We start from the raw sequence: 14101 nt of genomic DNA, 5'->3' as shown, positions 1-14101 counted from the left end.
CAGCCCCGCCGGACAAGCTCACCGTGAGCCGTACACACAAACACATCCGAGGAAAATCTCACCGCCATAAATCAAACTTCCTCTGCCTGTGGCCGCATCTGGACCGGTCCTGGTGCTTGGAAGATAGTTTTGCACCGTCCGCTTCCTTGGTGCCGATCGAACACTGTCCCGTCCGCACTCGCACGGTCCGCACACGGGATGGCTTTACCGAACAGCGAGCGGTCCCCGAGCTAGCTACTGCAGGCTGGCGATCCCGCGGCAAGCAGTGCTTCAAGAACATGAATCAAGTCATCTCCGGCTCATAAAGCGTTTGGTGACGGGTCACCCGGTGGCTCGATTTGCAGTCAATAATTCCTCGTCCACGGGCAACCCAGTCGTCCCCGGCAAACCAGATCTTCGCGTCACCTGCAGTGCCCTAGATTCCGATTCCGACGCGGACGGGGCTTAACTGGTGCAACCCCGGGAGGATGCCCGAAGCTAACCGTTCCCAAACCCACAGCACCGCGCGTGTTCAAGGGCTGTTCAAGTGACGGAACGGTGCAGCAACCGGCGGGAGTAGCGTTGGGTAGCGCCTGCTCCAGTTAGAGTTATAATTTCCAATCATAGTTTGATGAAATAATTGATTAATCATTATCATTAGCTGCCAGTAGCCAGTGTAGCCGCTGTAGCGCTCGCGCTGAAGAGCGCGTGGTGCCATTTTAATCGGCTAGGTGTTCTGATCGATTACGAGTAATGTGATGACGCTGGTTCGGTTCGGTGGAGGACGCTCCGCGGTACGCGCTGGACTTAGCCGGACCAGACTAATTGACATGATCGTGCATGATTAATCAGTCGTACAAGCTTAAGAATTGTACTGCGAATGATTAATTACCGCGCGGTGCCCGCGTCGGCCCGGTGCAGGAAACGAAAAATGTTGAACAAACAAAATTAGCTTCTGTATTACTTTGCATCCATAATTGATACGTACCCGTAGTGGCCACGAGTTGCCCCGCAGTAAATAGCAAAAAAACAGCCTGCATCGTCATCAGAACAAGGCCAAACAAATGCGAGATCAAGCTGTTTCAGAAGGTTTGGCTGCTTCGCTTCCGTGGTCTGCACAAAAAAAAACAAAACAAAACAGCTTCCTTAGAACACTACGTGCACGTTACATAAAAGCGTTTTTCTTAAGGTAGTTACGCAACATACCCACATATCCTACTCGCCATACTGCCTCCTTATGGGAAAGTGACATTTTAATCCAGGGCTTCTGCAACAAAAAACATGGCAACCGGGATGATAAGATTTCACACCCGATGCTCATATCCATACGCTCACCTTTTGCGTTCCATGTCCGCGAGGGTTTTCCTTTTCCAATTTCCTCCCACCCCCCAAAAACAATGCTGAAACACACACAGCACGTATGGATGTGCATTCGGCCAAAGCTTTACGCGAAACATACCAGAACGTTGCACGCGTGTGTGTGTGTGTTGGTGATGAAATCGCGAATTTGCATTAGAAAATCATTTGTCATCTTTTGGCCCCCGACCGGCCCGACCGAATGCACTGAATGCTGCAAGTGAATGTCAAAGTTGAGCGCCATTCCGAATTCGTTACACCGTTACCATATCGTATCGTGCCGGTGGGTTTTCCTTTTGGATTTATTTTACAAACGGTTTTTTTTTATTTCGCATACGTGATGCAACACGTACAAGACGCGCACATTGCGCGCAAGCCCTCCCCCCTGAGGGCGATCTGGACTGGATGGCGCGTTTGGGGCCTTCAAGACGTGGTGGCCCACCGGTAGGGCTCTGCAGATGGCTGACTGGATGGATGATCGGTGTGTCGGATAAGAGACAGCCGGGCGATGCTGTCACCCGGCCGAACCGAGTGTGATTTTCCTCTCCCCTTTTCTATCCTCCCCACAGCACGCGGTGCACCGCTCATAAATAATAAACGCTTGAAAAATTCTGAAGAATCTTCGATCTCGTTGATCGACAGTCGAATGTCTTTAATGGCTGTGGAGGGCAGATGGATCAACGGAGTAGGCGAACGTAAAACAACAACAAAGTGCAACACGCTTGGGAACCATCTGACGAGACTTCATTTGTGGCGTGTAAATTCGCTTTTTCTTCCCCTCCCCAATAGGTCATTGAGCGCACCGTGGTGCGCAATGGAAGGAAACGCGATGGAAGTTTAAGAAAAACAAAAACCCCACAACAGAAACCATAATCGATAATCGCGATCATAATTATTATTCAATTATTGAACGGAACATTCCGATTTGTGTGTTTGTGTGTTTTTTTTTTCGTTTCGTTCTTCATTCCTTCTAAAACCCTTCCCTCCGGCTACCGATCCGATCCGGTGGCATGTGAAAACTGCGGCGTACGATTGCCAATCAGCATTCGCGGAGTGTTTTGTTTGCATTAGTTGGCGACGTGATTGAAATAAGTTAAATACTCGCACGCATAGCGCGCGGTTACGGTGCAGCGCATAATCGCACACACCATCACCGTCGTCGCGGTTTTCAGATGGAACGTTCACGGTTGTCCGTGGTGTACGATCACTGCTAGCATCAGAACCTGCGCAAGGGTAGTGTGAGTTTTTTTTCTGCAACTAAAGTTTTTTAAAGTGGCCCTTCAGGAATGTCTAAGGATCATTTCTCGCTTCGGCTGTCGCATCCGATCGAAAGCCGGGAAGTGCAGATTCGAATCAATAGGAATATATGCAAATTCTAATTGCGAAAGATGCCATTTTTGTTGAGTAAATAATTTATTCATTTGCTCATGTTGATGAGGTATGTGCGGTACTGTTGCTTTGCGATCCTTCCTTAAACATTCATTTTATCTTCCAATAATTTCTAATGTTTCGATGAGGAAGTTATTTTTCTTTTCAATTTTTCTTGTACTCAAATCGGAAAAAGACATTTTTGAAATTCTATTACCATTCTAAAAGTCTATTGAATCTTCCTCAAACTCAACTACTTCCAAACTTCCACAAATTCTAGTTGGATAACCTAAATTGGGTTTAACATTAAAATTATTGGATAAAGTTAACCACTTTTATATCCCGTCCTATTTTCTTTTCTTTTCGTCTCTGTTTGTTTCTCCAACTCATTTTATTCTATTCTAGTTTTTGCTTTTTATTCATTTTTATTCCTTTTTTTGTATTCTATTTTTTACTTTTTTTTACTTATACTATATTTCTTTTTTATCTGTTTGTTTTTACTTTGTTTCATTTTTAGATTTTTTTTTCCTTTTCTTTTACGTGATTGGATAACGCTGGTTACTTGTTGTTTATTATCCATTTATTCACAAATTTTCCCTTAAATAACGAATTAAATTTACCCTGAAACATTTAATCAATAGAGCATTTATGTATTAAATACTCGATGGTTTTATTAAACGCTTTATTAAAACAATATTAAACAAAATAAGTGTAAAAATGGAATTAAACAAAATTTTGTAGAGCTTCATGTAACCAGCGAACATTATTATATTTATAGTACATAAATATGACATTAAAAAATGACCACTAAACATTTACAGCACTTGTGCTTCATTTTCCATGCCGCAATCGCATAACTTCAATGCCTTAAGAGACGAACCTAATGCGTCGAGGGTCAATTCCCAGCATCCAGCAAACGCATCCGGCAATGGGACAATGGGCTTCTCCAAATGTGTCCGTACCGTGTGTCATTAGCGCTCACGACAAACTTTTAATAATCCCATAAATCCTACAAGCCAACCACCTCCGGTGCAATTTACACCACACTGGAGGGCAGGGTCACTGTGCATTGGCGAAGAAACGAATAGCATCTTTGCGGAGAAAAACGAAACCAAAACGGTATCGCACAGCCCAAGTGCAATCGTCCGCTAGAATGGCAACATTGGCCCATTTAAATTCTTTCCATGCGTTTTCGCATTGCGATGGGGTGAGGGAGATAGTTCGCGTTGATCATTATACCGCGCGATCTGAGCGATGGCGGCCGCATTCAATCTTGCATCGAGAATAGCATCACGTCGTCAACCGAATCAACCGGTTCGTATCGATTGTTTCCCATTTCAAGCCGACACACAGTAAAAGTGACACGAAACGTGTGTGTGCTTAGCCATCAATCGATGATGGCGACATGATAATAAAGGCTAGAAATTATAGACATCAGTGCATACGGTTTGCAGGTTCTATTGTGCTAAAAAACGTCCCATTCTACTGCATATGTTTCGCCACCTAAACTAATGTATTTCCCTTGCCCTGTTCTCTCTCGCTATGTACTTTCAGGTGAGAAGCCGTACACCTGCCAGTGGCCAGAATGCGAGTGGCGTTTCGCAAGATCCGACGAGCTGACGCGTCACTACCGCAAACACACCGGCGCCAAACCGTTCAAGTGCATCGTCTGTGAGCGCAGCTTCGCCCGCAGCGATCACTTAGCGCTTCACATGAAGCGGCATTTACCAAAAAATAAGTAATAGCTGATAAGCGCTAGCGGATTAGAAGCTGTACATTGGTTTTCTACCCTGCCTACTAGCTCGTACGACTCGAAAAACCCCCCTGATGCGGCTCCAACGGTCAACGAAAAGGTGATAGAAAAGGAGGAAATAGACAACGCTTTCCACGCCACGACAGAGGATGGAAAATATTTTTTCCGTCAAAAACCTTCCCACAACCAAACGATGGTAGAATTGTTTACGCATACTTTTCACGTGCGTAAAAGATGCTAATGCCTGTTTAGTGTGACTACTCCTCCACCGAATTCACACAAGCTGGCGACCCAGTGAAAGGTATCGCGTCATCGCGTGCGTATTAACGCTCCTGCTAAACGACACCGATCGATGGTGTTAATTGGGGTTTTCGTCTCCAAATTCGTCCAAGTACATGTCGCATAATTCGGCTGTCGGTGTGTTAATTTCCAAATTACAGCTACTCATCAGCTACTCCGACGCCTTTCGGAACTGACCACCCGCGCCACTATCCCGCTATCACATCTTCACGCTTAACCTCAAAATCGTTAACCGTTTGCATCAATATTTGTCGAATGATGCACCATGACCATGATAGGTAACGGATCTTCGTTCCGACTACAATTGGCACCCACACCGCAGGTCTCTCCAAACAAGCGTTCGGACAAACGAGCTCCAAAAATTAACGATTGCGTGAAAAACGGTTACAGAACAATAGTGATTACACTGTTCCACACCCACGAACGGGATGTGAAAATATTGGGGGAAAACCAACATCCTCGTAACTCCCATACCACCCATATTCCGCGAGATCATAGTTCCAAAGCTTCACAGCGAAAGATCACCCACAGCATCTTGGTCGAGATCCTTCCGACGCTGCTACGCCCACGATCGGTCAGCACAAACAGAGCACGGTACGGGAACAATTAACTGGAACTGGATCGTTAATTTCTTGCTCAAATGTTTCCGACATTCCGGACAGACGGTCGGAACAGTCGGCCGCCCAACCGAGCTGGCCTAAATATGTAACGAAATTATTTGTGCACCCACGAGGAAAGGAAGGAAGGAAGGAAAATTTCTCTCAACTAAATATTTACCCATTTACCCATCGGGTCAGCGTGAGTCAGCCGCGAGTGTGGATGCAGATAAGGGGCAGACAGGCAGTGGTTGAATGAGCTACAAATTTGCTATTTACTGGACGTTTTATATTTTTTGGGTTAATTTTGCTTATCCGAGCAGTTTGAGTCCCTCCCCAGAAAACCGTACTGTTTCGATCGTTTTGAGCAGCAAGAGAAAAAAATCCACACTTAATAGTACGATAGAGTAACTTTATCCATGTAACTAGGAACAATTTTATTTAAATATTTAAAGCACCCTTAACGCATCAGTTAGCCACCCATGGGTACTTTTCGGATAAAAAGCATGATAAATTGAAGCAATTTAAGAAAACTTTCGAAACATATTGAATTGTGTGTGTTTTTTTTTATATAACTATCTTCCTAATACAACAAACTGATCTCAAAGCATGCTAATTTCGAACCTTACCGAACCGTACAAAATTTATTCTGTCTCTCTATGTATGACTTCTCGGCATCTCTTGCGCATCTTTTGCAAAACTCTTCACCCATCCATGGCCTTATCGCTTACTGAATATTAGCTATAGTAGGATAGTTGTTTTTATCCCCTTTTATGTTTTGGATTGTATTTAATTTTTTTAATCGTTTCTGCTACCACTTCCGTGTTTTAAGTGCTACCAAATAGGTTGGACCGCTCCCGAGAGCATCCCATTATGTTACCATGCACTTTATTTATCGATCGATCTTTCTCTGCTAGGTGAATACTACTAAGCGTAAACGAAGATCAAAGTAGGTTTATTTTTGTTTGTTCTTTGTTTTACACTTCGACCAGAATAGCACCAACACTTGCGTGATCCTACTAAGTAATAATGGTAACAAAAGCAGTAGATATAGTAATAGCAACGTAATTTTCTTTCCACATACCTGGTATCTGTACATAAGCTTACACATAATAAGCTCCGCGAAAAGAAGGGTTTTATTTTGTCCGATGGGGATGTTTCGCGCCCAACCCCCGTGTCGCATCCATTTAACGATAGAAGCCGAGCTCTTGTGTTCTTAAGTTGCCATTAGTGAAATAGGCCCGATAGTGAAGATTAACGTTCACGGCGAAACCAACTTTCAATGGAAAGGATACGTGCATTAAACACACACACATAAACATTCCGCAAGTACTCTTTTGAGTTTTCCCAACAGTTACAAGCAATCAAGTACAACCGCAGATACAAAGGGGAAAGAGATGCGAACGTTGCGGGTCGCAGCAGGATGAGTGCACGTACATAAAATCATAGTATTATTAATCGCCTCGTACAACCGGTGTGTCCTATGTAAAGAAGTCGTATTATGATGGTTTACTAGTATGTTAATTTGTTTATTTGTTCATAATTTCATCGCTAGCTGTAAGCAATACAAACACGACACAAACACGATCGCAAACCAATTTAGCCGTAAGTTATCGCTTAATTATGTTGCCCAATTTTTGTTTTTAGTTCTGAGTTCAATATTTTAACTAGTTTCCTTTCCTTCCCTTTACTGCTACACTGTAATGCAGCCTGTATGTATCGTGTAAGTGTTCTGGAATGTTTTTAGTTTACTTGCAATGCAATGCGTTGCACAACACGTTTTTGCGTTCATGATTGTTCGAAACGAAACAAAACGATTTTGATTCATTGTCGCTTATTATCTATTGTTTATTTGTACTATGCGTAAAAAAGCTCTCCCCTTCCCCCTCTTCCCTCCCTCCATCTTGGTCAACAACTTTATCGTATAAGTAGCTGTGTAAGTAAATCGTACGGAATCGAAAGGCGATTGTCGCGCAACATGTTTCAACATTTTGTCTCAAATATATGAATGTTCAAAAGAAAAGTGCTTGTTCGTCTGGAAAGGATGTCTCTTGCTCCGAAAATAGCATTATGAGGTAAAGTATATATTCTTACATTGTAAAATAATTTAGTTATTAAAGTTATGTGTCATTCAATGAACGAAATTACCTACGAATAGGCCTTAAACTATCTTCCCGAACTTCAATTTTTATTGACCTTTTCGATCGGATGAGATCGTTGTGGTGGCAATAACACGTCTTCAGAGTTCGTTTTCAGAAATCTTAGTTCAAAGCTATAGATCTCTATTCACGTCCGCATCCTTGCTGTGAATAGTCCAGCTACACTAAATTCAAACAACGAATGCGATGTTTTCAAAGTCAAAGTCTCAAATCAAAGTCTAAGTATCTCTCACAATCCTGACTGCTGCATGATCTTCCATATCATCAATTCAATTTCAAATATCTTCTCCTCCCTTGAAGTTGTTCATTAGAATTTCTGAAGGGTTGCCAAAGAATGAAGATTTGGAGGATGAGTGTCTTTAAAGTACTTTAATTTAATAGCTTTTTAATACACTTTGAACAAACGGCAAAAGTTCCTGAAGGATACGAATTGTTCCTGATCTCATATGGTGCAACTTAGCCTATGCATGATGGAGAGATGCGTCACCAAACATCTTGATGCAGGGATATTTGGCGTAGTCTCTTATGTTTTGTATTACTCCTCTTCTCTTTTACATTCACCTGATCCATTAATCCAATATCTCTTCAACTATTCACAGTAACGATACTTGTTTTACAGTCGAATGTACTGGAGAGTCTCATGCTAGATACATTCAGGAGCAATCGTTCAGAGCCTATTCTTATTTTGCTACAGCATTTACCGCTGGTTGTCTAAGATTTGTGAAGTTTTCTGATGAAGTTACTAGTGATGTACTCACAGTTTCCTACCAAGTTCTCTAATCGAGTTCTCTAATCGGTTCAAAAAATATCCCATCTTCATGGGTGGTATTCTTGAAACCATTGCAAATGAACAATAGAATGCCTTTCTGGCTTCGTTCCATGCTAATGTTTGTTACTTGTTACAAGACTTTTTTTTCGCGCATTGCCCTTTTTATATGACCCTTCCTTCACTGCGGCTCTACTGCTACAAAATGTCCCTTAAAACCGACTTCACGTTCGCCGCTCTCATCATCGCATTCATCGCAAAAAGGTCACCATACTGCACCAACCGGACAAATGCATTTCGATGCGCACAAAAATCAGCAACAACCTCATCTGACATTCGTTCTCGTACGGCCAGGGCGATTTGGTACCACCGCGATCAGCACTTTCAATGAGAAATGCTCCATCCGGCCAACGTGGCCGGCGGCTATAATAAAACCCCGCTTGTGCATTAAATTGTTCATTCACTTATTCTGGGCACATACAACGTACAACGGGCCTTCCCTTTCTCGGCCTTTCATCCTCGGCTTCGGTGCATAATCATTCCTTCAAGATTGATACCCCGGCCGAAGAAACAGTCCGTCGTTTTTGCGAGCCCAACAAAACCCCCCCACTGCTTGCTATTTTCCATCCACATAATCTCTTCCTGATCCGGGCAGCATCTACATCTCAATATCGATATCGCAACATCGTAGCAAATGCAACAACACCCCGCACCGAGAGATCTCACTTTTGGCCCCGGTATCCCATACGGGCATCGGGCATCCCGAGACCGCCTCCACGTGCGCGCGCGCGCGCTCGCGCAAGGATAAACAATTAGTGATCTTCGATCTTATTGTGTTTGCTCATCCGGCGTCGTGTGTCCAAAAGCCACACAGCTTTATGATCATTGCGAGCATACGTGGTATGAGGTATCGGTTTTCGTACCAACAACTCCCCGTGTTCTTCCGTGTTTTGTTCCGCAATGCTGGCCGCTTTCTCGCATCTTTTCGATCGTTATCGACGGTGCCTGATCCTCTGGTGGATGGTAATAAATGGATGGTTTGCGATCTTCATCATGCGGACGGATACGGTACGTGCACCCGGGCCGGTGCATCGGAACGGAGCAGCAAAGCGGGCACCAAAAGCCTACAATTTAATGTCTCGTGTGATTTTGGGTTTTGCTTGTTGCATTGTTTCCAGAATGATCATCTGTCTCATTGTACTCGGCGTTTTAATTTCATGTTTAAGTGACAAAACAGAAAATTTTGTTCATTACAAAAAAGTATAGAATTATTCTAACATTTATCTCATCATTTTCTTATTTACCTAACCCTCAAGCGTTCCTGCAACATAAATCCCCCAAGAAATGTATGTCTTCTCTCCTGCTGCAAATCTTCGCCAAGAAACAACGTCATCGATAGCAAGGAAAGGGTGTAATGCAACAAATCGAAACAAAATAATAATAATCCATAATGATAGCGCCGATGATCGTATAATGATTGCAGCCTCAGCAAACATCACATCGCCCAGAAATTCCTTCGTCGTACGTGTGAAAGCCGTACGCTGGTTCCATGGCCAAAACGGTCTTCGGTGGAACCAGCAGAATCCTCTGCAAACCCTCCTTCTATCGTTCGGTCGTAATTGATTTACACAATATTTTATACGGCAAGAGCGATGCAACACACTCATATCTTCATTTGTTTATGATTTTTTTTGCGATAACTTATTGCCTACACTATCGACAACAAATTTGGCTGACCGAGAGCCTGCCTGCCGAGACCCAGGCGCTGCTCCGCCCTTCGTTAAGCCGGGAATTTATGCAGTGCGTCTTCCTTCCGGCCATTTCGGCGCGAGATTTAGGGGGGGGGGGGGTTTTGTTTTTTTGCTTGCTCGATCGATTGTAGCACGATTTTAAGTGAGACACATGGCGCACATGGTTCCTCATTTCGCGCAAAGCGAAAATGATGGCGCTAAGCTTTCGATTTACGACTGCTGTGGCGCTGGAGGGAATCGTAAATCGTACGAGCGGTACAAAACCCCGTATAAAGCATGCTTTCGCGTGCCTTATCAGCGTCACGGATGGTAAATCGGTTTTGTAATGTTGTTAACAATCCGCACAGGAAATGGAACTGACCGTACTAATTGAGCCAATTCCTTTACATCGGTTTTTTCGCCCGCTGAACAGCTCAATCAAGCTTTTCACCTGAGAGAAGTTGAGAAGAAGTTATCGATTTCTTGGACATCTTTTTTTGTCAATTAATGTGCGCAAAAGGGATTTTTCTACCAATTTTATATAAACTTCAGTTTAAACATTATTATGACAGAAACGCTTTAGCAAACTGTCAAGCACAGGCCAAGGATGGCGAAGACAAACTAATCAAGCCCCTTTTCCCAACCTGATATTTGCATGCCCGAACACAACGATGTCGTCTATTGCGAAAAACAACTTAATCTCTCCAGGCGGGCGCCTATGTATACATATTTTTTTCCACTATCTGTACGAAATTGACAGGGGCCTTTACGTGTGCAAATACGCTTCAAAAACAAACACCATCAGTCAGGCTCAATGGCAGGTTTGTCTCCTCGGGGCAGTACTTTAACCAGCGCGGCCGTGCGTCCGCCCATTAGAAAACCCATCGATGACAGCTCGTTGTTGCATCGGTATGCTTTCTGCATGCACTCATAAATCACTTCACATGATCATCATCACGGCAAACAGTGCACCAGCGTACCGAAGGGGTGATACCTCTTCGCTGCACACGGCGTGGCTACCTGTTGGGCAAGGTTGCAGCACGGCAGCAAAACCATCCACGCATGCGCGTAGTCGATGGTCGTCGCCACGGTGCACGGTAGCGCCGCGGCATCACGATCACTATCGGCAAACGGTGGACAAACGGACGGTGTGATGATGAGCAGTGATTTGTACCGTGTTTTACTAATGGCCTGTAATGGGGCACTAATACGGTGGCCACTAATGACGCTGAGTAACCAATCGTAATCAGTTAACGATAAGCGGTCCATCATTTCATGCGGCGCGTAGCTTTCGTTTAAATGTTTCATGTCTTTGGCTGCTGTTAACTGGCTGTATATACTTTCTCGAAGCAAGCAGTTGCGCATGGTTATATTTTATTGAGTGTTAAAGTACTCGCGTACTTCATGTTTTAGAGCATCTGTGGCGATGCTTCTTGCTTTGTATTCTACCGATAAAATGTTGTTTTGACTTTTTAGTTATAAAGTAAACTGAATTATCTATTTTAGGGATATGTTTGTTGGTAATACTTTTCTCCAGTTGGTTGTTTTTGACTTAATTGTACAACGAAACAATTATTCAGATCTAACTACACGTGATTTGCTCTATAAGGTTAAGTCTGATCGTGAATTTATCGCTAAACTCTCTTACTGTATTACTTTAAGTATCAACAATATTCATCATATCTTCAAGAATTCGCTTAGAGATCCCCTGGTTGTTGATGGTAACGGCGCCGGTCCTCACACGTAAGGACCGGACTAAAATCCCATCGGGATTAATCTCCTGTACGCAGGACTTGACTACCCAACTACGGGTAAATAAAGTCATAGAAAGCCAGAAATGGCAGGCCTCTCGTGCTCTTGAAGTTGTTGTGCCGATAAACAAAAAAGGAAAAGAATTCGCTAGTCACTACACTCTGCATCTTGTGATTAAGCTGGGACCTAACAAAAAGGAAAACCTCAATAAAAATTATATATATTCTTACCTGATACCTTCAGAAGTTGTGATCTTCATGAAGTCGATGATCGACTTCAATTTACGGTCTTTTAGATCAATTGGACTATTGGAGGAAAGACTATCGTCTGAATAAACTGTAAATATTAGGCAACATAGCTTTTGATCATTTTATTGAGAATTTACATGATCACAGATATATTAAGCATGTCAACCAATCAATTTTTCTAATGTAAAATTCGCCAATTGTTCATCAAATATCTTTTTGAAATAAAATTCTATACTGTTAGGTGAATCTGATTCAGATTCATGAATTTGAATGAATCTTTCAACCAAAGGAGTGCATCTGAACTTCGAAGATTATAATGTCCTCTCAGATTCTAGAATCATCAAGATTTATGAACTGCAGCTGGTCTGCCTGTTTTTCCGCCCCTGATCCGGCACTGCTCTGAGGAATCATGAATCTGTTGAGAGTCGATTCTTGACTTGAATGATTCCTCAATAAGATTCATATAAATGGCTCTTCTCAAGAGATGACACTAGAATATACCTCATGAAGAACTCTACTCTCAAGACTTTTGAAGTTCAGTTTTCTAGGCCAACGACACTGGTTAAAAATACCTCCATTGCAAATATTACTAACATCGTCCTACTTATAATATACAAAAAAAAACAAACAAACAAAATATATAAAGCAATTGATAGATGGCTAATTCTCTTCACAAATCAAGTAGATTTCTCAACAAAGTAATGTGCAATAATTTTCTTCAACATCTTGAATGTATCATTATATTCCTCTTACTTTAAAAACATAACAAACATTAAAACAAGCGACTTTGATTCAGTGAAGGCAAACCCCTGAAATGAAACGTTAAACCATTTATTTTCCATTTGAAAGTAAATATATCTCATTGCATTCGCCGGTTTTGCTAAAACGGGCTAACCAAAACAATTTTGTCACTTTTGCCAACAGCCCATTCTCGCCGCCATATACTAATTATAAGCTGCACTTAATTTGATTAATAGTCAATATTTTACGCTTCCTCGCAACCAACCCACCTCGCATTCACCATCTCGTTTCCTTCCCTTTGGCTCGGGGTCCTGCTTGGCGGCCTGCCGCGGTTGTAATGAATATTCAAATTAATTTCCTATACCGTGTATTATCAGTGCGACCGCTGCGCACACGGGCAGGTGTTCGGCGATCGCTCATCGCCGCATGCGGTTCCCCGCGCACACGTGTATGAGTGTTGCAGCAACAGCAGCACCAGCCCTGAGACTTTCGTGCGTGCAAATTTTAACAAGAGTAGCGAAATGTCGAACCTGCACGAAAGCTAGAATTAAGTTGTAATCTAATAATAAAAAAAAGGTAACACAAACCACAAACGCTAATGCACGCTAATCTGCCTCCTCGGAGACTTCCTACTCGCCCGGAGTGTGGCGACCGGACCCCCGGCACCCCGGCGTGGCCACGGGGAGCCACATTCGCCGGTGTTCCCCTTCCCGGGTTGCACCCGCGCACACACACGCTGAAGGTCGTATTTTGCGCTGGTAATTTTCAGTTTTCTTTACCATTTGCACCTTACCACACCGGGCGTTTCTGGGCCACCCGTGCCACCCGTTAGTGGCAGTGCAACGAGCGTGAAATGGTGCAATAGGAACGGAACGTACATCGGTGCATCGATCGATTCCCCGGCCGGTACACTCTCTCGCAGCGAGTTCACCATTTTATCGATCGCGAACGATCAAACACATCCATGCCGGGGACGGGGCTGCTATAAATGTTGCCCGAACCCTACAGCGCAGCGGTGAAAAATGTCAAACGGGCAACCGTTTTGCGGAGGGAATTAATTTTATTAAATCATCTCACTAACCCATGTTAGCATTGTTACGGATGGTTACGGTGGTCTTCAAATGTTACCACCGTCGGTGGCTCGGAAGCCCCCCGGAGCCATCAGCGGTAAAAACGGAACACACCGATGGAACCGATCGGTCGTTTGCAAACGGTACAGCGATGCCTTGGAAATGAAAAACAAAACAAAAAACCCCCCATTTACCCAGCGAGCTGCACATTCCGTGGCGCTGCTTGTGCCATCGGAGGGTAGCAGGCCTGCATGAGCATGACTCCATTTCTTACGCTGCACTA

At 43.5% G+C, this 14101-nt stretch overlaps 1 protein-coding gene across 1 annotated transcript in view; it reads left to right on the top strand.

The window, feature by feature from the left end:
• Window positions 1-4445, top strand: part of LOC128304092 (dendritic arbor reduction protein 1) — a 104062-nt gene extending 99617 nt beyond the window's left edge. The window contains exon 6 of the mRNA XM_053041225.1: window positions 4258-4445. Within this exon, the coding sequence (XP_052897185.1) occupies window positions 4258-4445 (188 nt within the window). The remainder of the gene's footprint in view (window positions 1-4257) is intronic.
• The last annotated feature ends 9656 nt before the right edge of the window (window positions 4446-14101 follow it).

The sequence above is a fragment of the Anopheles moucheti genome, chromosome 3 (genome assembly GCF_943734755.1).
Source record: "Anopheles moucheti chromosome 3, idAnoMoucSN_F20_07, whole genome shotgun sequence".
Taxonomy (NCBI): Eukaryota; Metazoa; Arthropoda; class Insecta; order Diptera; family Culicidae; genus Anopheles; species Anopheles moucheti.
This window is presented reverse-complemented; position numbering and strand designations above follow the sequence as displayed.